This window comes from Myodes glareolus, chromosome 5 (assembly GCF_982192425.1).
Source record: "Myodes glareolus chromosome 5, mMyoGla1.1, whole genome shotgun sequence".
Lineage (NCBI taxonomy): Eukaryota > Metazoa > Chordata > Mammalia > Rodentia > Cricetidae > Myodes > Myodes glareolus.
The window spans coordinates 12,680,525-12,704,986 of NC_142030.1; the positions used below are offsets into that span (position 1 = coordinate 12,680,525).

General features: G+C 47.3%; 1 protein-coding gene across 3 annotated transcripts in view; it reads right to left on the reverse strand.

Annotated features, from left to right (window-relative positions):
• The window catches only part of Capn8 (calpain 8), a 71,464-nt gene that overhangs the window by 41,246 nt on the left and 5,756 nt on the right, over positions 1–24,462 (reverse strand). For all 3 annotated transcript variants that reach the window (XM_085687603.2, XM_048439542.3, XM_085687602.2), the window contains exon 2: positions 23,925–23,994. In XM_085687603.2, the coding sequence (XP_085543729.2) occupies positions 23,925–23,994 (70 nt within the window). The remainder of the gene's footprint in view (positions 1–23,924; positions 23,995–24,462) is intronic.

The following is a 24,462-nucleotide window of genomic DNA, read 5'->3' on the forward strand; positions in this document are numbered from 1 at the left end:
GGCGATACACAAATGAATGGAGATGGGTTAAACTAATATGTAAGAGTTAACTAATAAGAAGTTAGAGCTAATGGCCAAGCAGTGTTTTAATTAATACAGTTTCTGTATGATTATTTCAGGTGTAAGATAACCAGGCAGCCAGGACAAACAAAGGGCCCCTTTCTCTTTACAACAGGCAGGATATGAAGATGGGAGGGATTGTTGGAGAGTATCTGGGAAGAGTGGAAGGAGTTAAGATGGATATGACCAAGAGACATTACATACATATATGAAATTGTCAAATAATAGAGAAAAGATATTCTAATAAATAAATAAATAAATAAATATGCTTAACCATTCCTATGTACTTTCAGATAAAAAGCCTGGCAACATTTAAAGGTTATGCGGGTCCTTTTCTAACTTTATATTTTCATCTTAACTGTGGGACTAAATGAAGTTGCTTCAACAGCTCAGGAATGAACACACTTGGTGTTTCACACTCAGACTGCTTGAGCAAGTAGTCACACTTGGATCCAGGACCCACCTCTGAGGGTCTGTCACCACCAGCAAGAGCTTCATCACAATGTCACCCCAACCTTCCTCAAAAACAGAGGCTCAAGATTACATTCCAAACTAATTTCTTCTTCAGTCTCCCCCTACCTTCCCTGTCACACACACACACACACACACACACACACACACACACACACACACACTTTTTTTCTGATCTTAAAAGTAAGTGATCTGATTTTTACTAACAAGCATTATCCCTCAGATTGGTCACCTGTATTCAAGGTGAAGTTCAGGGTGAGCGTGGAGAGAGCGCTTGTGTGAACGCATTGGGCCACACTGCTGCTTGCTACAGAAAACTTCAGCAGGGGTAAAACAAGCAACTTCCCAAGATGGAGACAGATTTCTTCCTCCCTACCTGGTTCCCCTCAGCTTGGTTTCTTCCTGTGAACTCTGTATAATAAGGCCATTTCTCTGTCTTTCTTTGCTTAGAAACAAAATACAAACCTTTCCCAGAGTGACTCTGCCCTACCTGCCTGGTCTCCCCCACCGTGATTTTAGCTTCCAGGCAAACTTGGAAAGCACAGAGTGAACCCTGCTCATTTTCCTGCTTCCCTTTCCTTATTTGTTCCTTCTGTCTGTGCAATGCTTCCTGCAACCTGGCCAGATGGGTCTTCACCATCTCCACGAAACCTGCCTTGAGTTCTGCTCAGAAGACGCCACATTTGTTTTTGTGTGTTCTGGAGACCTCATTTATTTCCCTCAGCTGACCACAATTGGTGCACAAGCTGGACTCCCAAGTCCATTCACACGAAGGCTCCATGACAGCGCATTCCTTGCCATCCCCAATAAACTTTCAAGCCCTCCCTCCACAGGGCTCCTAGCTCCTGCCAAGGCCACCTGATACACTTATCTCTCATCCCTGTTCCTCTCTGACCTCTTCCTGACAAGCAGGGACACGGGGATCTCTCCTGGTAGGATCCCCAGCAGTCACCAGCAAGCAGAGGAGACCCAGTGAATTTTTGACAAATAAAAACATGTCATCAAATCACCAAAGGAATTCATGAATCATGTGCTGTCCCTTTGTGAGTCAGCAATGACACCCACAGGTTTTTACCTGGAGATCCCAGGTCTGGGGTGAAATAAGCAGGGCCAGACACTGAGCCTCACAGATGTCACAGTCGACACCTGCGCCACACCTAGATGCTCGGCTACTCGGAACTCTGAGACAGAAGGCAGCGGGCGAGACGGGCACAGTCTCTGGGGAAGGGACAGACTGAAGGCTCTGGGGTGTCTCTGAAGCAGGTGGCTTCTCAAGGAAACCGGCCAGACTCCCTTCTGTTGTGAAGATTCGCAATCCCAATCTCTAAGCTGCTGCAAACCCCATCCCAGGCGCTTCCTAGACACTCCAATAAAGCATGCCAGCAAACATCCCTCGGCGGCCAACATCTAACAGGTCCCAGCCAAGAGAGAGTTTAATGTTTTCTTTCTCGTCCTGACTCCTGACATTTCCTGGGGTTCACCCAGCTGCTGCAGTAAGCACAAAAGAATGTCATAGGTATAGACATTTGGGCCCAAGCCAATTACTGCATAAAGTGTGAGTGGACCCTCTTTGCAGGAAGCTTTCTCTAAAGTGCCCAAATGTGTTTCCTCTCAAAGGTACTCTTGTAATGACAGACATTTACTCCCCTGCGCAAAACACCTCAGACACTTGTTTGAGGGGCCTGCCTTGATCTTTGAGCAGAGTTTTGATTTACAAAAGCAGTTTTGAAGCTTTGGGATCTATGCTTGTTGGCAGATGCGGTAGACAAGAAAGCCTGGAAATGTCTCCACAGACAAACCGTCTTCTCTCCAGCCACCTCCCAGCTAGTGGTCTCCACAGGTTAGCATTCCCAAGAATGTAGGTGGAAATTTGGTAAAAAGCACCTACTTTCTTGCTGAAGCGTGGCAGATTTGCTTACTGGAATCTTTCTGCCCGATGCTCTTCCCTTATCTTATCTAGGAAGTCCGCCTCACGCCTGGAGATCCAGAGACTTCTCATAAGCCCAGGGCTACAGCATGGGATGAAAGTCAACACATTTGAGAGAACACAGGGGAAGCCCTGGGTGTCTGGGTTTCTAAGAACTAGCCCAGGGCTCCCCACCTCCAGACTCCTGTCACAAAAGAGATATCAGCCTTCTATCCCCACTTGTTTAAGACACTACGGTTAGGTTCAATAAAGCTTGCAGCCAACATTTTCCTGATGTAATAACAAAGTGATTAGTATGCCTTGTAAGTGGGTTCCAAAAGAACGCCACTAAAGGAGTTCTTGAAACTATCAGGATGAGGGACAGTTGGAACGTGCACTGTTTTCTATACACTGGTTGCGCTGGCTGTGCTCTGGAGAAACCAGCTGGGATGTCCGGCTGATCTGGACAAGGGATCGTGGAGCATGGAATTACAGAGTAACATTTGCATATGGACTTCAATCACAGAAACAGGGAGGGGAGCATGGTGAGGAAGCCCAGGCACTCCCTCTACCCCAGCAAGCATAGATAGGTTTCAGGGGATAGAAAGGATACTTTGGGGAGACTGGGATGGTTAGTTTTAATTGTCAGTGTGACAGTCTAGAATCACCTAGTAGGAGTCAGTGAGGAGCTGTCTAGACTGGGTTTGCTGTGGCATGCCTCTGTGTGTGGGGGGGGGGGGCGGGTCTTGGTTATAATACCGATGTAGGATGACCCAACCTAAGAGTAGATGGCGTGACTCTCCAAGTAGGCTTTGAGCCCTACACCGCCTGGGAGTGGAGAACACAGAACACAACAATCGTGCATCCTTTCTCAGCTCTTGGTGGCGGACGTGACCAGCTGCTTCAGGTTCCTGTCTTGTCTTCCCCACCATGAAGGACTAGATCCTGGGATTATAGCCAAATAGACCTTTTCTTCCCTAAAGATGCTCTTGGGAGTGTATTTTATCACAGCCGGGGGACGTGAGACAGCCACACAGGCATCTCTGTTCATTTTTTCCTTACTGAAGAGAACACCTGAGTCTCGGCGATTTCTAATGGCATGGGCTCCAGTTAGCTCACGGTTCTGGGAATCTGGGAAACCTAAAGGCATGACACCAGCAAATGGCTCATGCTGCTTCAACTCACGGCAGCAAGCAGACAGGCGGGTTAGTGCGTGCGGAGGAGAGGAAGAAGGCCACTGCCCTGTGACGGCAAACTAACTCATTCTCTGGAAAAAAGGCACCAAGCCCCCTAAATGACCTCTTCACTTGAGGGGCCTTTCCTCCCCCAAACCAGCACACCCAAGAGTCTCCGTGGGGACTGACTAGCCAAACTACAGAAATTGGAAAGAATTGTTCTGAATTCAGATGGTGTGGGGAGGGAAAGAGACAGAGACACAATAGAGGTACATACAGAGAGACAGAGAAATGTAAACAGGACACCATGCCTATTGCCAACAAGTCTGGGATTCCCCTGGCCTGGCTAAGCAGGACTAACAGACAGGACTGAACTGAGGAGAGCTAGAAGGCCTCTCTATCCATGAACAGAATGAGCTAGAAGGTCTTCTGTGTATGGCAGACAGGACATTAACAGACCCACTAGAGGGCACACTGGAGACAGCCTTCTCTACTAGGTCTCTAGCAGCAAAGGCTGGTAAGACAGTGGGTGTCTGAAGAAGATTGGGAAGGAGCGGGCTTCACCAGAACCGCAGAGAGGCAGATCTGTGGAACACTAGAGCAAGCACACCCACAAGCAAAAGCCCGAGGGTCCAAAGAGCCTTGTTCTCGTTGCTGATTAGGAAGAGCTTTGTCTGTAAGATAAAAATTCTCCGGACTAGAGTGATGACTGGACTGTTTAGAACACTCACTGCTCATCCAGAAGGCCGGGGTTTGGTTCCTAGCACCCGCCTACTGCCTCAGAGCCACTCTCAACTCCAGTTCCAGTGGATCCAGCGCCCTCGTTTGGCCTCAGTAGGCTTCTGCACGGCACGATGCACAGAGACTCATGCAGGCTCAGACACATCACCATAAGTTTTTAAAGATAAAATCTTCACATTCAAAACAGCCTGGCCACCCAGTGAACCACTTTTCACAGGAGATTTAGTGAAGACCAAGAGTCAACAGAGAGGGATTCTGGTTGGTGACCCCTTTGGGTGTCATGAAGAATGTAACTTGGGAAGGAAATGCCACTCAAGGTTGAAGATGCTTCTTTGAAAGAGCCGGGGAAAGAGATTCCTAGAGCCTTTTCAGGTTGGTTTTAGATAAGGGCTTCGATTCTTGTCATGGGAATACAACCCGTGACCTAAGTATAGCTCCTGGCTCTGCCTTTTACTAGCTGTGTGGGCCCAAAAAAGACTCAGCACCTCCCTGAGTCCCCGCTCACCATCTACACACTAGGAGTGTTACTAATCCTCATTGGGAGGAGCACTAAGTGATAAAATGGATGTGTAACAGCCAGAACACAGTATGTGGCCACCAAATTATAGCTCATTAAATTACAGTTCCTCGCAGGAAAGAGAGGACTCAGAAGTAGCTGCTAGGGTAAGGGCAAGAGTCATCTGGGTAACTAAAGGCGTAGGGCGTGAGGTAGACAGGTTCGCAGCAGGGCAGATATTGCACATGAATTTGAGATGCTAAAGACTGAAAATTGACCTTTGCATTTAGCAATGAGGAGATCATGGGGACAGTAGCTGAGAGATTTGCTGTTCTATACACGTTTTACATATTCAGGTGCTCAGGAAGATGGGAGAAGGAATGCTGGAGACAAGCGTGGACAACAGAGCAAGGGCCTGCCTCAAAACACAAGCAAAACAAAGTGATAAATGAACAGATAACAAATAAAATCTGTATGTGTCAATAACCATCATTATTATAAGAAATAGAAAGCAAGAACCCAAGCTTAAGAGAATTTCTCAAACACTAAGTAGAGATGCTTCTAGAGTGAAGGCAGATGAGGAGGAAGAACCCAGTAGGAGGGACCTTTCTTACCTTGGGAAGCATAAAGCCTTGCAGAGAAATGATACTGAGACCCTAGACAATGCAAAGAGGAAGCTCACACAGAGAGTCCCTATGTTCCACTGACAATTGAGAGATCTAGATGCAGGGGACAAATGGTGACATGGAGCGCTGAGGCACAGAGAGCAGAAGATGCTATCACGATGCCTGAGTCAAGGGAAAAAGAAGGGCGAACCCATCCCCCTGCAGAGGCTGTGGGGTGGCCTCGGGGCTCAGGCACCAGCTGAAGAACTGGTGTTTCCTATGGCTAGAGCTCATGGGCACTCAGATGGAGCTGAGTCAGGTCTGTTGGGCCCTGATGAACCAGGAAAGGAGACCATACAATATGCCATCACCTCTTCATGAAGTCAGCAAGAACCTGGAAGACAGTAGCAGGCTGTACAAAAGCCATCTGGTCCATCTTCATTGCCAGACCATTTTGGCCTGCGCTGGACCCAGCTACCAAGCAACAAAATTTTTAGAAGTGAGGGGCCACTTAAATAAATACTACCTACCAAGTGGTTCTCAACCTTCCTAATTCTGCAATCCTTTAGCACAGTTCCTCATGATGTGGTGATCCCCATAAAATTATTTCCATTGCTACCTTATACCTGTAATTGTGCTACCCTTGTGAATCATAATGTAAAGATATGATATGAAGGATAACTGATATTCAACCCCTATGAAAGGGTCATTTGCCCTCCCCGCCCCCAGGGTCATGACCCATTGTACTAAGTAGTTTATGAAGGAGATTGATTTGTTTCTCCTAGTCTGTAACCTGGAAGGCAGACTTGGTATCTCCTCCTGGCTCATGAATGAGGAATTTCTTACCACATCCCGAAATGATGGAAGGGAGAAGAAGGAACACCAGAGGCTCTTACAAGGGCACTAATTCCATCCATAGGGGCTTCACCTTCAGGGTTTAATCAACTTCTTTCATCCTCAACTTCTAATACTACCACACCAGATGCTGAAATTTAGCCTGAATTTTAAAGAGACAAAGAAACCATCCATCATTCTACGAGCACTCACATAGAGTAACTGAAGGAGGAATATGTACTCCAAAGAGATAAGAACCTAAAACAGGAAGAGTCATGATACCCTTGCCTAGCTTCTTCCTCCCTCCCTCCCACTCACTGCCGCTAGAAATGGGACAGGCTAGCAAGATGAAAACAGTTGAGAAAAAGTCTCTCTGATTACACATTCAAGTATAATGCAAAGATTTTTGACCCCACTTACAAATGCCTGTTGTTTTTTTTTTAATTCATCTTCAATATTTTATCACAGCTGAGGCACCCTTTGCCTGTTCTGCTCTTCCTCCAAAAGGCAGCTAGAAATGTTTTTACACACAGGGCACTAATTTAGCTGCGCACGCTGCTGTTCAGCAGTCAGAGGAGCACCCTTCCTCCCTCCTGTTGAGAAGGCGAGCATGCCTTCTCAAGCCCATAGCATTTCATTCATGCCATTTTGACTACATTAAAACACTCGCTTGCTTTTGGCCGCCCTGGCTTCTGTTGACAATTTCTGTCTCTCTGCCTAGACTGGAAGCTGGCGGGAGGTAGACGGTGGGCTTCATGCTCCTCCCAGACCCCAGCGTACGATTCAGTCCATCGCTTCCAGATGAATCCGACAGCAGTGATTAAATGTGCCTACTCTGACCGTCTAGGATGTCCTGCAGTCTAGATCATTTTGCAAACACTTCCTCCAAAAGAGAAACACAAAGTGGCATGCGTCAATGCTGTATGAGGCCAGAACCAGGCCTCTATCAGAGCTGCTCTCTTGGTGAGCAAAGTTCTTCTAAGAGAAGTCTAATGAGCTGGAGTAGGGTTCTCAGCCTCAGCGTGGTTGATATTATGGAATGAATTTTTTTTATGGTGGAAGCCATCTGGAATGTTGAACAGTGGACTTACTTGTAGCGGATGGATGCCAATTGCAGGGACTCCCCCCCTCCCTGCCCTGGCCTCCATGTGACAACCAAAAATTGGTATAGCTATTGCCAAATGTCCTCTGGGTAGAAGGCAGGGGAATCAAACATACACACACACACACACACACACACACACACACACACAGAAAGAGAGAGGGGGAGAGGGGGAAAGAGACAGAGAGGGGGCAGGGGGAAGGAGACAGAGAGAGAGAGAGAGAGAGAGAGAGAGAGAGAGAGAGAGAGAGAGAGAGAGAGGAAAGACTGAGGAAAACCTCCCCACCTTGAAGGAGGAGAGACAGAACGACCCCTCCTCAGTTCTGTATCACTGATGATAAAAATCTCATGATATATCTTTACCTGACATCATGACACTTTTCCAAGACCCACTTTCTTCTTTCCCTCACTTTTTCTCATGTCTGCCTTCTGTGGCGAAAGACATTTCTATCAGTTAAAGGAAGACTCTTCCCTGTTCCTCTCTCCTGCACCCACACTGGAGTGTCTTATGTCTCACCCAGTTTCCAAGCTCCACTTCTCTGAAAACTCTTAGTCCATGGTGGTGGCTCAGGTCCACCTGGTGGGTGGCTGGCCTCTTGAAGTCCAGGAGACCCTTCAGGCTAGGCAAGCATGTCACTCTTTGCTCTCTTCAAACAACAGAGACACCATCTTTCACTCCTGTGAACGGAGACAAGCTTGACATGCCTGTAGGCCTGGACTACCCTCTGAGGTCACCCTTCACCTTTGCTCTCTCCCTGGGTCAGCCTGGTACACCTGGCTCCAACTCAGCTCTGGCCTTTGGCATCTGCATGACACCTGTTAACTCCGAGATTATTGTCACTTGTTCCCTAAGACCTGGGAGCCATCTTTGCGCAGGGTGGCCAGAAGCAGTTCCTGAAACCCTGTGAGCCTCAGAGTTGTCCTCTAGCGAGTCTGTGACCCACAGCTTATCATACAGGGTCAACAGATACTGAGATATAATGTGTGTATGTAAATATATTATAAAATATATTCAGTGACATGGTCTTTTTTCAGGTATAAAGTATATATATTTTTTTATTTCTGTAAATATACAATTTATGAAATTTATATTAAAATTACATATTATATAGAATGTTATATATATTGTCCCACAAAATTACAATGGAATTGAACACTTCCTGTCACCTAGCAACATTGAAACCATTGTAGTCTAGTACAACCCACTACGCCTGCTGGTAGAGGCCAGCCAGTCCAATGAAAGGCTAGCAGGTGGAGTTATACACAGAACATACTACTTGATAATAATAAATGACTATGCTACAGTTTGTATTTACTAAACCATAATTTTTACGCATTAGTGTGAACTCCTACTTGTAGAATTTATTGTGAGCTTTGTTACCCCAGCAGCAGCTTCCCACATTTGCATTGACCACATCTCCTAAGGCCATCAAGGGATTACCCGGACCATTTGCTGTGGAAGCGCACAAGGCTGGCATACCAGCGGAAGCCTCAGAATCTGCCTCCGCCATTAGGTGGTGTATAACTCGTTATCTCTGGTTGGACAGAGAGGACATCTCTGTAGATGACATAGATCATGGGCATGAGTCGCATGAACCAGGAAGCGTGGTATTTGTAGAGCCCAGGTAAAAACCTTGATTAGCCTTCTCCTATGCGTGAGGGAGCATCTTTCTCCCTGACCCCATCCACCAATACAACTCCAGAGAGGCAAGAAGAATGAGGGAGAGTTGTGAGGAGTGGTATTCATATTTCTGGAGGAGGGACAGACGAGGCAGCTGGGTACATAGAAGCATGCAGGGGACCAAGGGCCCTTTTGTTTCCACTCCAGTTGGTTCATGGAGAAAGTCAACATGGAGAACGTGAGTCCTGCATGGACCCGAGCAACTCCCTGGGTTAGAAAAGAAATGAGCCACAACTCAACAGAGATTCCTAGCTGGCTCTCTAGGAGCCCCGCAGCTTCCCTGTGCCCTCAAAAGTAGAGACAGGAGATGGCTACTCGATGCCAGCAAGGAGCACAGCAGAAGGTCCCTGAGGGCACCCAGGTCATCCACACAACAGCAGCCTGCTCTCCACACACTGGGCAGCATCTTGAGAGAAGGGCAGAGGAGCACTCACCCCGCCCCCACTCCCGGTTCCTTCTCCCCCCCACCCCCCATTAAACTGGAACTACAGTTTCAGTTACTAAATTGGACAGAATTATAAATCAGATTGGAGTTCATTTAGTTTCCCACTTCCCTGGCCAGGGCTCTTCAGGAAGATCAAAGTATCAAAGAGGTCTGAGATATCAGACACGTCCTCGTGACCAACCCAGGGACTAGCAACGTTCACTGGAGAGGCAGCTGGAAATGCACTTAGGCAGACCTTCAAGTCTCCCCAAGTCAGCAACGACTTCTCTGCTCAAAATGGAAAATTCTTTGGCCTCACTGTATCCAGGACAAACAGTGTCTTCCATGTCTTCTGGAATCATGAGCAAGGGGACAAAGGTGTCTGCCAGCATCTAAGAGCCTCTTTACCTTCCCTGAAGGGACAATATAGAGACAAAGATGCGCCCTTCTCTGGGGCTCTGCTCTAAGTGGGTCCCCCACCTGCTGAGTCAGTTTCAAAATACCCTTTCCTTGCATATCCTGTCAGCCTGCAAAATGTCCTTTGGCTTCACGGACCTTGTACATCCGGAAGTCTCCCACATGCAGCAAACCCTGCTGAAGTATATTTTGAGTTGGGGAACCCAATAATTCCCTCCACGAGTTCTTTTTGAATAAAGATGAGGAAAACTCATCTTGGGCTCAGCCCTTCATCCTCTAGAAATTTTCTCATTCATGGATGTCATTCCCTCATTGCTAGGGAGCCCAAGGCTGGAACGGTGCCTTCCTGTACTTGGCTCTCTGTACTGATGGGGATTTCCCTCTGTGTGTTGTGATTACCATTAATAAATGAAGAAACTGCTTTGGACCTATAGCAGGGCAGAACTTAGCTAGGCAGGGAAAACTAAACAGAATGCTGGGAGAAAGAAGGACAGAATCAGAGAGAAGCCATGGAGCCTTCACCAGAGACAGACTCTGGGAACTTTACCTGGTAAGCCACTGCCATATGGTGATACACAAATTAATGGAGATGGGTTGAATTAATATGTAAAAGTTAGCTAATAAGAAGCTAGAGCTAATGGGCCAAGCAGTGATTTAATGAATACAGTTTCTGTGTGATTATTTCAGGACTAAGCGTCCAGGAACCAACAAGCGGCCCCTCCCCCAACACTGCACGCTTTGAACAGGTAGATTACAGATTTGATGCCCACTTGCAGATGAGTAAAGTTGACCCTGACTGGCCAAGTCATCTCCACCGCAGCCAAACAAGTGATTTCCCACGCTCAGACACACAGTGTTCAGCCAGGCGATGAGCTTGCTGCCTCTCCCATACCCTGTGGGGCCAGAAGCTGAAAGCAGCATCATTATCACATTTGAAATAGATGCCTACACCTCTGCACAAAGGGAGACCAGCCCCTCCTCTCCACCTCCCACAGACAGCTTCTCAGCCTCTCTTCAGCACCACTTTCCTCTTGCTTCCAGACCCTGCCCTCTCCCCACCCTTATTAACACTGAGCTCACCCTGCCACCTACCTCATATAATAACATCTACTTACTCAGCAGAGACATGAATAGTCACCACCTCTCAGAGCTATTAGGAAGATAATACAAGATGTGGACAGCATCTAGTATATGCTTGACACACAGAAAGCCCTCAATAAGCCTCCCCATTATTCCCTATTATCATCCAACAATTAACCCAAACAAGGAGCATCCCAAAAAGAACTGAATCAGCAGACATTTATACTGTGTCTGTTACCTAGAAGTCAACTGACAATGGCAGCGGGGAGATGCTGGGGTCTCCCTGAGTCACCCAAGTTTGACACAGGAAGCAACGCTGATGACTGACTCCCATCCACCTGTGCTTGCCTCCACTCGGTCTCCTACCTCTCACAAACACGGCCACAAAGGTGTTGCCTCCCTCAGCCCGGGAGCCATGATAATTACTTCCCTCACCTTTCCCACATGCCACTCTTTCCCAAATGCCTCCAGAATCCTTTCTCCCCAGCCTTCTTCTCTCATACTGCTCGAGGAGCTATAATTAGGAAATTTGAGAAATTATCAGAACACAAAAGTACAGTCAAACACCCACTTCTACTTAACACTAGCACCAACCGAGCCAGCACACCTGCATATAGAAGGCCAATGGGTAGCAAAGTGACTGGTATGGTTTGAACGCCTGTGTCGCCTTCAAAACTCACATGGACCTTACCCCTCACTGGTGCTTATTAACAGGAAACCGAATCTTAAGAGGTCAACCCTCACAAACGGGGTTAGCTACCCAAGGGTTGACAGGGTTGCCACCTTTTCTCCCTTCTGCTTGTTGTCACGTCAGGACATGATGTGCACCCCTTCCAAGAGTTCACGGCCACTCAACGTCATCTCAGAGACCCTGGAGACATTAAATCTGCAGCATTTTGGTGTGGACTTTTCGGCCAAGTGCGTTTCTGTGGCTCATGGGTCACCCAGGCTGTGGTATTTGGTGGCAGCAGCACAGGCTAACCTACAGCACTGAGAGACTTGCTGCACTTTCAGAACTGAACGAAGCAGAAGTGACGGTGCCATTGGCCACGGAACTGAGAAAGAGAAATCTCAGCAGCTGCAGGCAGGATGGTTACCTGAAGGGTAGTAATCTCAGTGCTAAGGGGTGGAGGGAGATCTCGGAAGAACTCAGAGAGTCTCTGAGAGTGCTTTCAAGATCTTGCTTTGACAGTCCAAATGAGATGCAGAGGGCACTGCGCCCTTGTCTTGTGCGGCAATTATTTCCTAAGTATGGTGAGCTGTGAGAGAAATGTTTCAGAATCTCTTGTATCATTTATCAAAATGATGGGCTAATCACATCTTTTTAAAGAAATGGTTCACTAAGAAATGAGAGCTTCCGGGTTACTCTCCAGTACTGCCCATGTCTGTGTTTATCTGTGGTAGCAAGGTTTCTCGTGTTGCAGCTGTGCCCTGCCTAGGGTTTCCAGTCTCCACTCTCCACATCAGGCCACACACACCCTTGTGGTTCCCCAATTATCCTTAGGAATAACATCCAGAATTCTTCAAATTCTCCATACAGCCTCGGGGCCCAGCAGGATCTGGCCACTGTGCAGCCTCTGCGGGCCTTACTCTGTTTGTGCTACCCCACCTCATCCCTGAAGACCCCCCAACCACAAGCTCTTCTGGGTGAAGGGCTTTGTTCAGATTTCAGGAACCTTCTCCCCAGACCCACCCAGGCCAGAAGAGGGGAGTCAGGGCCTGTCTCATCGCCCATTTCCTAGCATGAGAAAGAAGCTTACTAGCCACTTGAATGAATAAAAGAGCCCTGAGTGTTCTTCCTGACGCTGACAATTACGTCAGGTAAATCATGTAGTCCTTCTCCCTGCTAAGCAGCTCACACTGACCTGGACCTGACACCACAGCCAACCCCTGCAGCTGCAGCTGCAAGTGAAGTCTAGCAAGGCTTTTCTGCAGTGCCTCCGGGCCCCATGGCCACATTGCAGCGAGGTATCATTGACCTAGAAGTGAGACAAGAGTCAATCCTGTGTTTCGTACATGTTCATAAATCCTCCACAGCCCAGCGCCAGGTTCTCCATGGGAGATGGGGCACTGTGGTCACCCTGGGAGGAAACTACTTCCATAAATCAACCTTGACTCCTCCTGGTGTTTATTTCTTTCTGAGTGATAGCAACAGACTCCCTTATAGCAACTATAATTTTTAGGTCCTCAAAAGAACTCTTTCCAGATGTACTGCACATACTAATAACACACACTAAATAATCCACTTCTGCTGCCCCACAGATCACCTCTCGCCTCCACTCCTGGTTCCCATGACGACTCACGAAAGGCTCCTCAAGCCTGATAGGAGAGCCACAGAAGTGCGGGGCAGCTCAGCGTGGAGGACAGCTGTAACAACGCAAAGTGGCGTTTGTCCAAGGACAGTTCTGAGCCTGAGGGTCTGCTTCCAGGAGCTGTAGAGCACCCCGGACTTAATAGAGTCACAAAATAGGGAAAAAACAGAAAAGGGTAGCAGGCCATGTGTGAATGCAAGGCCGGCATGATTTATCTTCTAACTTGTCAGTGGGGAAGGAGAGAGAAAGACAGAGAGAGAGGCAGAGAGAGACAGAGGGAGAGACAGACAGACAGACAGACAGACAGAGAGATTACTTCACATCCAAGGGAAGTTCCTAGGATGACTTCAGAGCACTTTGGAGCTGCATAGGAAGCCCTGTAGACCAGTCCTCATCTAATTTGAGCTATTGTTGAAGAAATTAGACTCTCTGACATGAAACTGTTCAGGGAGTTCCTATCCCCCCCTCACTTAATCAAACCTTAATGCTATTGAGAGAGAAAGAATTTCTTAGTAGATTCTAAAAATGGAACTAATTCACCAGGGCAGGGCCATTAGTAGATAAATACATTTGGGGTTTATGTAAATATATCACCAAGTACCTAGCTTGCTTACTGTGCTTAATTGTAATGCCCATTGAGATAAAAAATACAGCAAAACACCATAAGACAGGTGTAGCAGGGAAATACTAAAAGCTAAGAGAAGGGTGCTAAGGTTCATGGAATAACACCAGTCACAGTTAAGGCAGGGGCAGCTTTGTTTAAAGCCCCCTCCAAAGCTGGCTGGAAAGTGGATGGTTCTGGGAAGTCAGTAGGAGAGCCATAAAGCTCCCAAGGGTGTCACAAGAGTTCTTAAAGTATAAGACATGTTAAACACGGGGTAGCAGGGGATCTCCCCGGAAATTGAGCATGGCTTTCCAACTGCAAGCAGCTCTGAGGTCAAAGTGGAAGTCAGTGTGACAGGTTCTGACAAATCCAAAACAAGCCATGTTTAGGCTGGGTAAGTATCCTGAGTACAGTTCCCGAGAGCAGACAGAGTGCAAGGAGAGAGGAAGACAGCTGAACCCTAGGCAGGGAGGCAGGGAACCCTGTCGAGGAAGCATTGTCACCCAAAAGCCACTAAAGACTTCCACTACAAACTCATTTCCCACGTATTCACTGAGCAGCTACTCTGGACCAAGCATGACTCCTGGCGCTAAGAACTCATGTCAAAGAAAATCTCTGATATCATGCCTGGTGTGTTTTAGTGAGAAAAACAAGCAATGAATAATATACCTGGTGGTGACAAATGCCATAAAGAAAGTAAAGCAGGGTGGTGGGAAGGAGATAATTGGGGCAGGGACGGGGGTAATGCATACAGGGTAAAGGGAAGCCCAGCTCCCTTCATGGTAACTTCAGTTCAGACTGGGAGACGGCCTCACCTTTGTACAATTTCTCCTGTTTGCTGCAGTTCCGAGTTCTCCAGTTACCTACTCCTGGCCTACTCATTTAGGCAGTGCCCATGGGTCCTGGAGTCATAGCTCTTGAAGTCACAACCTCTGGAGTTGGTTCTCCTTTAGATGCTCCCTTACACACACACACACACACACACACACACACACACGCACACGCACACGCACGCACGCATCCAACTTTGGCTCCCACAACCCAGGGAATAAGGAGATACTGACCCCAAGCTGATGAGAATAGGTTAACAAGCAAATGAGACAAGAGAAACAAGAGAAAGAAAGACCAAAAGCTCCACGTTCAGTGTGATGGGGTGGCTATGCTCGCCCTGACCTGGGGAGAACTGGAGAAACAGTTCTTAAGACACAGATAAGGGCACAGAAGAATTCTAAGACTGACCTTGGGGCCAGTGAAGAATTCATGAATGTCTATCTTACTAAGGGGAAGCTGCCTGGAGATGCAGCAGCTGCAGGCTCAGGGACCAAGGCTGGGATGGTGATACAGGGCGGTTCCTAGGTCATAGAACCTGAGAACAAATCCCTAGGCCCACAGCAATCCTGCAGGACCTCTTGAAGCATTTGAGAGCAGGGAAACTAAGATGTAGTCCAGGGATTGTTTCCCTCCAATTGCTAACATTTGAAGGGAAAGAGAAGTGCCCTCCCACATTGCCCCCAAGGCAACAGGAACACTACTGTGACTTTATAAACTAAATGTGGGAATAGAAGGAGCCTGTGGGAAGCATATGCTGCCTCTTGACAGGAAGGCGCCGACCAGTTTCTGGGAACTGATACGGATAGCATAGCATAGCCTAAAGAACATCAGAGACAATCAACAGGTGACAGGAAGGGACTAGGCAAGCGGAGGATCCCCAGAAGACTGGCGCCTTGAATGGCTCTGTCAGCTGCGTGATCCCTGTGAACACGTGGCGTGAGTTCACTGCAGCAGGACCAGGCTCCTGTGGTCCCTGCAGAGTGGGAGTTGGCTCATCGGGGACTGCAGCCACATCTCTGAGCTAAAACCCCAAGTGTAATTGCTGAAGCCTCCAGTAAAGCCCCAGAGTTCCCTGCATGTGAAGGACCTGAGCGCAACCTGAGGCCTCATCCTTGCTGCCCTGTCCCCAGCCTGCAACCCCTTTTCCTGCTCAGCGGCATCCCGGGAGCCTGCACACACAGGCCTCCCCAGTTTCTGAGGTCTGGGACGTTGAATTGCTAGTACTCCGCGCTCCATCAGCTTCTCTGTCTTCAGGCTGTCCAGAGTCTCCTGTAACTATGTCCTTTAACCAGCCGTGTGTCTTGGCCTGGTGTCTGAGGCGGGTCTCCTGAAGCCCAACCATCATGGTTTATCAATGATGAAAAATTTCTCTCTGGGTCTCCAAGTACCCCCTCAAACAGTAGGATCTGTAGAATATATTAAAGTAACGCAGATGGAGGCCCTGTGTAGGAATCCCACACTGTGCGATACAACTTAGCCCTCCAAACTCAGGCTGCTCAGCCAAGACAGGACCTAGAGAGAAGCCTGTTACCTGGGCCAACCCACCACCTCCTCCTGAGGTGAAGAGACTATCTCCCTGGAGGCTCAGAAACTCGGCTGCGTCTTTTACAGTGGAGCACATAAAACCAGAATTTTTTTTTTTAAAAAAAAAAAGCCCCCCTGACAAATTTCTGCCTGGAAATGTGGAGTGTATGTTTGTTGTAAGTAACCATAGCCTTGCCTGGGACATGATTCCAATGGCAGCTCACTGAAGCCAGAAGTTTGATCTCAGAATAGTGCTTCTAAATGCATAGAGCAAAAAGTGTAGGGTGCAAGCTCAATTCTACTGAAAATTACCCCAAAAATGAAATGACAAGGTTTGTGCCTCACTCATGTCTTAAAAGATACAGGGAAGTGGGTAAGAAATGTGCTAGGGAGAAAATAATTGGGCAGAAGCGATACTACATACTTTATATAGTTGTGACAATTGTCCTATGATATGGAAATAATAAGTGGCTGGGGTTACCAGCCCTGCTATCCAGGAGGAAACAGGGAAGAGAGGGTGGGTGGGACTAAGCGACTAACATAGAATTCTCCCATGCGTTTGAGGAATGGTCAATATGAATATCATGTCACAGCCACATCAACTAATGCTTGTCCCCAGCACCTTTGTTCAAAATAGAAAGGTGAGGGGTCACAGTGCAACAGGACACGAGTGCAAGGGAGACTAGGAAGAGAAAGAGACAGCAAAAGGAAGAAAAGACCCCGTCAGAAGCAAACTTACCCCACAGGGCCGCATGGAACTGGCCTCTACAGTTTTTCCTGCCTCGCGGAGGTCTGATCCTTTGCTCTCCAGAATCAATGAGCCCACTTGGTCCTTTGCGTGAGCAGAAGCTCCCCAGTTGCTCATTAAAAGTAAGCATCTGGACCTAGCGAATTGATTTACTTCGCCCCAGTCCTAGAAGGACACTTCAGATCAGAAGATGTCTTAAGGTTGCTGACACTGCTCTCAATCACTGCCGAGTGCATATGTCCATCTCGGCTCCAGGGATCCAGGCCCTGGTCCGTGGGGGTGTGCCGGTTCACAAAAGAAAATCAGTGCAAGGTCTGCATCTGAGGGTGATGAGTTTATGGTCATTGCTATTGGGCTTTCGTTTATCTTTAGAGATGTGAAATTTTCCACTCATTCCCTTTTTGAAACATGAATATCAAATATAACACTCTATTCAATAAATGCAACAAAGATGAATAAGACATCAGTTCCAGAGAGTTGAAGAGCAAACCCAAGTCAGTAGAGACTGAGGGTGAAGGGCAGTTGACACACAGGCATGAGCACACTGGTACAGGACAGTGAGAAATATAAGGAGAGCCAATACATCAATGGTGGAGCATCTGTGTGCTGCGCCGGGGCCTGAGGCTCTTCCCTAACACACAAGAAACGACGAGGAGGAAAGCGGGAAAGGAGGGAAGAAAGGAAGAGGGGGAGAGAGGTAGGCATGGTGGGAGGAAGGGGGAGACAGAGAAGGGCAGTAAGGAGGAGGAAAGAAAACCATCCAATGAACTAAAATTTTAAATAAACATTATAATATGTTATTCAGAAAGTCCACTGGTTTCTCTACATTCTGGAAGTCTCTAGTCCACATTTGTTAAGGAAAAAAAAAACTTCTTATGAAAGAGCTTTCAGAATTTTCAGAATTTCATTTTCCAGGGTCCAGGGTCTCTGTCTTTGCAAGTATCCTTCCTGTAGCATTGGGGCCCACACGTTACTAAAGCCATTTGAGTCCTTTGTCCTTCCACAGCCATGGGCACCAAGAACAGCACATGCCAATTCTCTGCTTGTATGAGCACAGGCAAGGACTGGCTGGAGCCGGGGGAAGAAGAGTCAGCCATTGCCAGAGAGTTCCCTGGAGACCAGCCACCTCAGAGAATCCCAACAGGGGTGCAGCAGCAACGAGTGCAGGCATCTTTGCATACCTTTCTCCACAGCTACCATCAAGGATGCATTTATGAACTGTTTCTAGGGCAGTCTTCCAGTGTTGAGGATCAAGCCCTTTTAGACACCTTTACATTTCTTAATGTTCCACCTAGTCATGTCAGAAAATCAGGGACAGACAACCAGATAGCCTGGTTTCTGTAGAACTTTGAATTCTTTTTTTTTTTTTTTTTTTTTGATTTTTCGAGACAGGGTTTCTCTGTAGTTTTTGGTGCCTGTCCTGAAACTAACGTTCTTGTAGACCAGGCTGTCCTCAAACTCACAGAGATCCACCAACCTCTGCCTCCCAAGTGATGGGGTTAAAGGCATGTGCCACCACCGCCCAGCTAAACTTTGAAATTCTTTGAAAATCAAGAGGCATAGACAACTTCAGGATACGATTTTTGTTCTATGCTTGATCCAACCTGATTGTTGACAGTCCTGGAAAGCACATGAAGATGAGCTTTGGCTATATCAGTTTTCAAGTATTTTAATAACGACGCAATGACAGAGGGTTTAGGTCACCAGATCAAAGTGCTGCAAACACTCTCTGAATGCTGAGTGTCACCATGTCTGGGGGCACACATAGTCATGATGCCCAGGGCTATCATCAACCATTTCTATTCATGGTAGTGACCACTTCTGGGTTGATAAGGAACCAAGTATTAGTTTCCCAGCCACATTTGCCCAGCTGTTTTAATTATAACTGTGGAAATGATGGTCAGGACACCCCTTAGCGGAGCAAGAAGGCACAGGTCTACAGAGATAAGCTCAGAGAGTCTTGGCTACTGACAGATCGAGAGAGAGAATGGGAGCCTCAAGGAAATGAATGTATTTGAGCATGTCAGGGTGATGGGTTGGAGCGAGGAAAGAAGCCAGGCCCCTGGTTGTGGGAAGGCCCAGACTGGCTGAGACCCTGCCCCACCCCAGACACATACATTTGTATGTTACACTACCCTTTTTTATTCCATCTGCCAAAAGCCACTCCCCACTTTTGGAAAGTCCTCCCCATGACTGGGAGAGTTCTCACAACCCTAACAGTGAGCCAGGCCCCAGATTGGGCTAGCCATAAGGGCTGTTACTCTTCTCTCTGCAGCGACTGGCCCAACAAGTGGATGACAATCCAAACCATCACATCAGAGGCCTCCTATGACAGCTATAAAGCCAAAACTACTGGGTATGTGAGGCCACAGTGGTCAGATTTCCCACCATCTGCAGCATCTCTTCCATGGAAGAGATGACAGCCAACTCATTCAGACTAGCAGAGACAGAAGATGATCAGGTTTGTCAGCAACACTGAGATCCATGGATAGCAGCTCCACCAACCCTGCAATTTCCTATCCATAAGCCAGAATAGTCTCCATTTTTCCCTTGGACATGTGAGTAGGACACCTAAGGCCAGGCAACAAATGAGTTCTAATACACAAATGTGGCTTGCTGTGTAAAAGCCACTAAACTCAGTGCCACAGAAGACATCCAAAGGCTCTGGGACATATGCTATCCAAAACGCAAGGACAGAGGAGGAGATACCATGGTGGGACACTAGAATACTGGACAGGGTAAAGGAACATTGAGGTACACAGATACTCAATGGCACAAATGGATACTATCACGGGACCACAGAGCACTGTGGTGGGACAGTGGAGCACCACAATGGGACAGTGGAGCACTGTGACGGGACAGTGGAGCACTGTGACGGGACAGTGGAGCAATGTGATGGGACAGTGAAGTACCTTGATGGGACAGTGGAGCACTCTGATGGGATAGTGGAGCACTCTGATGGGACAGATGCACATTGGGATAGGATAATGGAGCGTTGTGATAACACCACTGTGATGAAACCGTGAAGTTTTATGATGAAATAGTGGAGCACTCAGGTGGGACAGTGGGGAATTTTATGAGCAGAGCATTGATGAGACAGGTGCACATTGTGATAAAATAATGGAGCGTTGTGATGAATCAGGAGAGTAAAGCGTTGTGACGGAACAATGGAACATTGTCATGGGACAGTGGCACACTGTGATGAACAATGGAGCACCATGATGACAGTGAATCACTGTGAAGAGATAAGAGAGCATGGTGACTTGACAGTGGAAAATTAGGATTGGAGAGCTGACTATTTTATAAGACAGGAAAGCATTGTGATGAGACCCTGGAGCACTGTAATAGAACAGTAGAGCACTGTGATGGGATGGTGGAGTACCGTCATGGGATGGTGGAGCATTGTCATGGGACAGTGGAGCACTGCGATGGGATGGTAGAGCATCATCATGGGATGGTGGAGCACATGATGAGATGGTAGAGCACTGTGATGGGATGGTGGACCACTGTCATGGGATGGTAGAGCACTGTCATGGGGCAGTGAAACATTGTGATGGAGTGGTGGAACATTCTGATGTGACAGTGGAGCACTCTGATTGGGTCAATGGAGCAATGTGACAGAGTGGTGGAGCACTGTGAAGAGAGAGTGAGGCACTTGATAGAGGCACAGGACACTAATGAGACCAGTGGAGGACTGTGTTACAATCCTCAAGTATTGTTTCAAGATACTGCAACTTTGTGATGCTTTGATGTTTAAATGTATTTACTGAAAAACTGTAAGGATTCTACCGAAAAGATACTACTTTCAGTTGGGTGTTCTGGTTCACACCTATAATCCCAGTACATGGCCCACCTGGCTTGCAGAGTGAGTTTGAGGCCTATTCATACAACTTAGCAATATTCTATCTTAAAATGAGTTGTTTAAAGGAGGGAGGGCTGGGCATAGCTCAGTGGTGCCATTCCTGCCTGGCATGCCCAAAGCCCTGGGTTCAACTCCCAGGTCAACAAAAATAAATAAATAATGACCTCTTTTTATCTCATAAGTCAAATATTTTTAAATTTTTAATTAAGAAAAAAAAGTAGAGACATCCCAGTGCCAACAGTGGATTCTAGAATACCAATGAAACATTAAGCAAACGTTCCTACCTGCCATGGTCAAACCATTGAGAGCTGTGTCGGAAAGGGGAGCTATGTGCAGTGAGAAATCCTTCCTCATAGTCCGGGGTCGACCCTAGCTCAGACCTCACAGGACGTGCATGCTTCTGTCGCTCAGCCACTAGTCACAGCCTTGGCTACGAAGCACCTGTTTTTCTGCTTACTAAATACAGTCTTGATCAACAGGGACCCAGACCCTTTCCCAGGCCCCTGTCCCATCCATTCAGGTGCCCCTTTCTAGCTCTGTCATTAAACTCCGCCACCACAGTGACAGTTGTACATGTTTTGATGTGAGCGGGAATCGGAGAACGGTTAGGTTCATTTCCTGGGCTTCTAGCCTGTGTCTCCATCCACCGCACACATTCTCCATGGTAACACTCCAGCCACTTCTGGAAGCCCTCAAATATCCTTGCTTAACAGTAATCAAAGGACAGTCCCACCAAGTCAATCAATGAAAAAGCACTCATTAACTGCCTTTCCCCAAGTTAAAAGGTCTCTAACAAGGAGCCATTAAAGGCAGACATTCAAAGTTGTGTTTCCCTGGGCTGTGGGCTAAATTAGACTAGCTGTTTAGCTTGAAGGAAAAGGGCAACGTGTCCTCACCCAGAGCAGGCAAAAGGTCAGCACATTCACCCCTCTGGGAGCCTCACACAGAGTTAGACGAATGCAGGGCGTGAGTGTCTGGGAGTGGGGCGCCCCAGTTGTGTTTCCTGCTTTGTAGTCACGCTGCCTGAGTTCGAACTAAGCTATTTGCGGTGCTCATTAAAGGACAGAACATTGGAACCATTTAAAATCAAATACCCTGTAATTTTCCAAGTCCTGGTGGTTTCCCACAGGCTGAGGAGAAAGAGGTTTTCCAGGCTGCAGCAAGGAGAGTAGAGGGGAAGGGTAGAAAACTGTGCTGAGAAACAAAAGGTCAAGGGGTGGCTGTGAAAGGGAGGTGGCGTTTATTTTCATCAAGTGGAGCCTTTCCCTCCCTCCCTCCCTCCCTCCCTCCTTCCCTCTCAATCTTCCTTCCTTTCTTTCTCTTTCCTTTTTATCTCTAATTTGTGTTTGGAGCTATCCACAAAGTAGGTGACGAAGCTCAACTGAGGGTCCCACCGGGCCACAAAACCTATTAAATGTTGTCAAGCTCTCTGTAGAAACTCCCGTCAGGGAAGCTCTGGGGTTAGGAGGGCTGGAGGTCAGCAGAGTTCACCTGTTACCGGGGATGGCGTGTGCTTCTTCCTCTTTTACAAGATACATGCATTTTAAATATTTGAAATATTTATATAATGGAACCGTGGAGCCGTGCAGTGTGAAGAGTGGTGTCTGTTTGTTTTCTGGTGGCAACTGGGATTAAACCTAGGACCTCCTGCATGCTAAGTAAGTACTCTATCACTGAGTCCCAGCCCCAGCCCCGAGAATAGTATTTCTGAATGTTCCCTCAGATTAAGAAGGTGTAGTCACACAAGCTCCCAGTCACACTGTTCCTACAAGCCAAGCTTTATATTTCTTTAAAAGAAACAAGACAGTAAGAGTTGCAGCTAGTTTGTGTTTAAACAGTTAAAAAACGTTTAAAATTTGATACATTTTCAGGTAAGTTTTGCTCCCTAACAATATTCTGATTCAAATTAAAAAAAGAAAAAAGTCCTGTTAGGGATGTTCCTCAACGGATAGAGAGAGATGGCCTAGTACACCAAAGGTCATGGGTTCAATTCCCTGCACCACCTATAACGGTGGTAGGCACAGCACACAGGCCTGTAATCCCAGTCCTTCCAGAGATGGAGAAAAGGGGGTGGTTCCAAGGTCACCCTCTGCCTGAGTCAGTCTGAGCCCCACTCAGGATAATTTTCACCCCTGTCCAAAAAAGAAAAAAAAAACTCCTAGGTATGTCTCTGCATATTATCAGCATATTTAAACTGTGATGAGAAGATATTAAAAATGAGTGGCTAGAAACGCCTTGAATGTTTTGTTTGGAAATGAGATACAAGCTTTGTAATTGCCAAAGTGAATTCTTGCTGTGTTTGGTCAATTGCCTCATTGGTAAATTTCATTTGTTTACTTATGATTTTAATGCTGGGGATTGGACCAGCACCTCTTGAATTCTAGCGTGACCTCTGCAGTGCAGCTATAACCCAGAGAGCCTAGAACGCGCAAAACAAAGAGAAGATTAGTTCCCAACATGAACTGCTGCTAGCTTAAAAGACATGTGAGACTTGAGGAAAAGGTGGATTGATTTCTTAGGGTTTTTTTTGGGGGGGGGGTGTTCATTTGTTTTGAGGCCTGAACCCAGAACCTCACTTTGACTTAGTAGCCATTCCTCCATGAGGAATTCCTCCCCTACCACCCCACCCCCCAAAAAAGGAGGTTTTTGATTCCAGGATCCCAGACCAGTAAAAGAAGGTTTGGCTGCAGAGATAAGATCATGTTTTCTTACTAATGAAGGAGGCATCTCCTCTAATTACACCGACAGGGTCATCCCACAGGGTGCCCTGCCTGCTTTAGGACAGCTGTGGAAAACATCACAGGTTTTTCTACCCTAGGTCTGTATTCCCGGCTCTTCACTCTATCGTGACGGGAGTTCAATGAGCTGACAGAAAACCACCTGCTAAGGGAAGCCAACCTCGAGACCCACCGTGAAGCCTGCAGCCGCAGAAACAGAAGCCTGTATGTGCGAAATTCGGTCTGCCGTGTCTAACAGCTTAATCTGGTGTTGCTCGTTCCTTCCAATCACCCGCCCTCGCCCTAAATAAATAGACTCAACCCAGTTACTCACCTAGACCCCCTTGGCGGATGTCTGTCCGTGTGGCTCCACCAACAATAAACTGAGGGTTGGGACACAGTTCCTGAAAGTAGTTTAGGAGATTGACAAGTCAGAGGGCGCTGTTTAATGGTGGGGGCAGCAGAAATAAAAACATCATGCAGAGCTGGAAGGCTCCTAGCATCTTGTCTACAACCACACATACATGCTTGTCTCCTCTGGTGGGTTTTCAAGACCAGGAAGGGAGGACACCAGAGTCAGCTACCGATCCACAGGACAAAAGCTGGAGCCCAGAGCCCCTATCATGCCCAGGATCTTGACTACTGTGCACACTGAGTATAAGAGTGTGAGGATATGTGGGTGTGAAAAGGCTTCAAGGCGTGGTGTGTAGGAGAAAGGCAAAGGCTGAGGTGCTAACACAATGAGCTATGACCCTGCCCATTTGGACAACACCCCTCTTTACACAGAGAGCTGAGTAGAGGTCTGTTTGACAAAAGGCAATGCCCACTGTGGGCATTCCTTAAACACATGACTAAGTAGCAAGAATTTTATA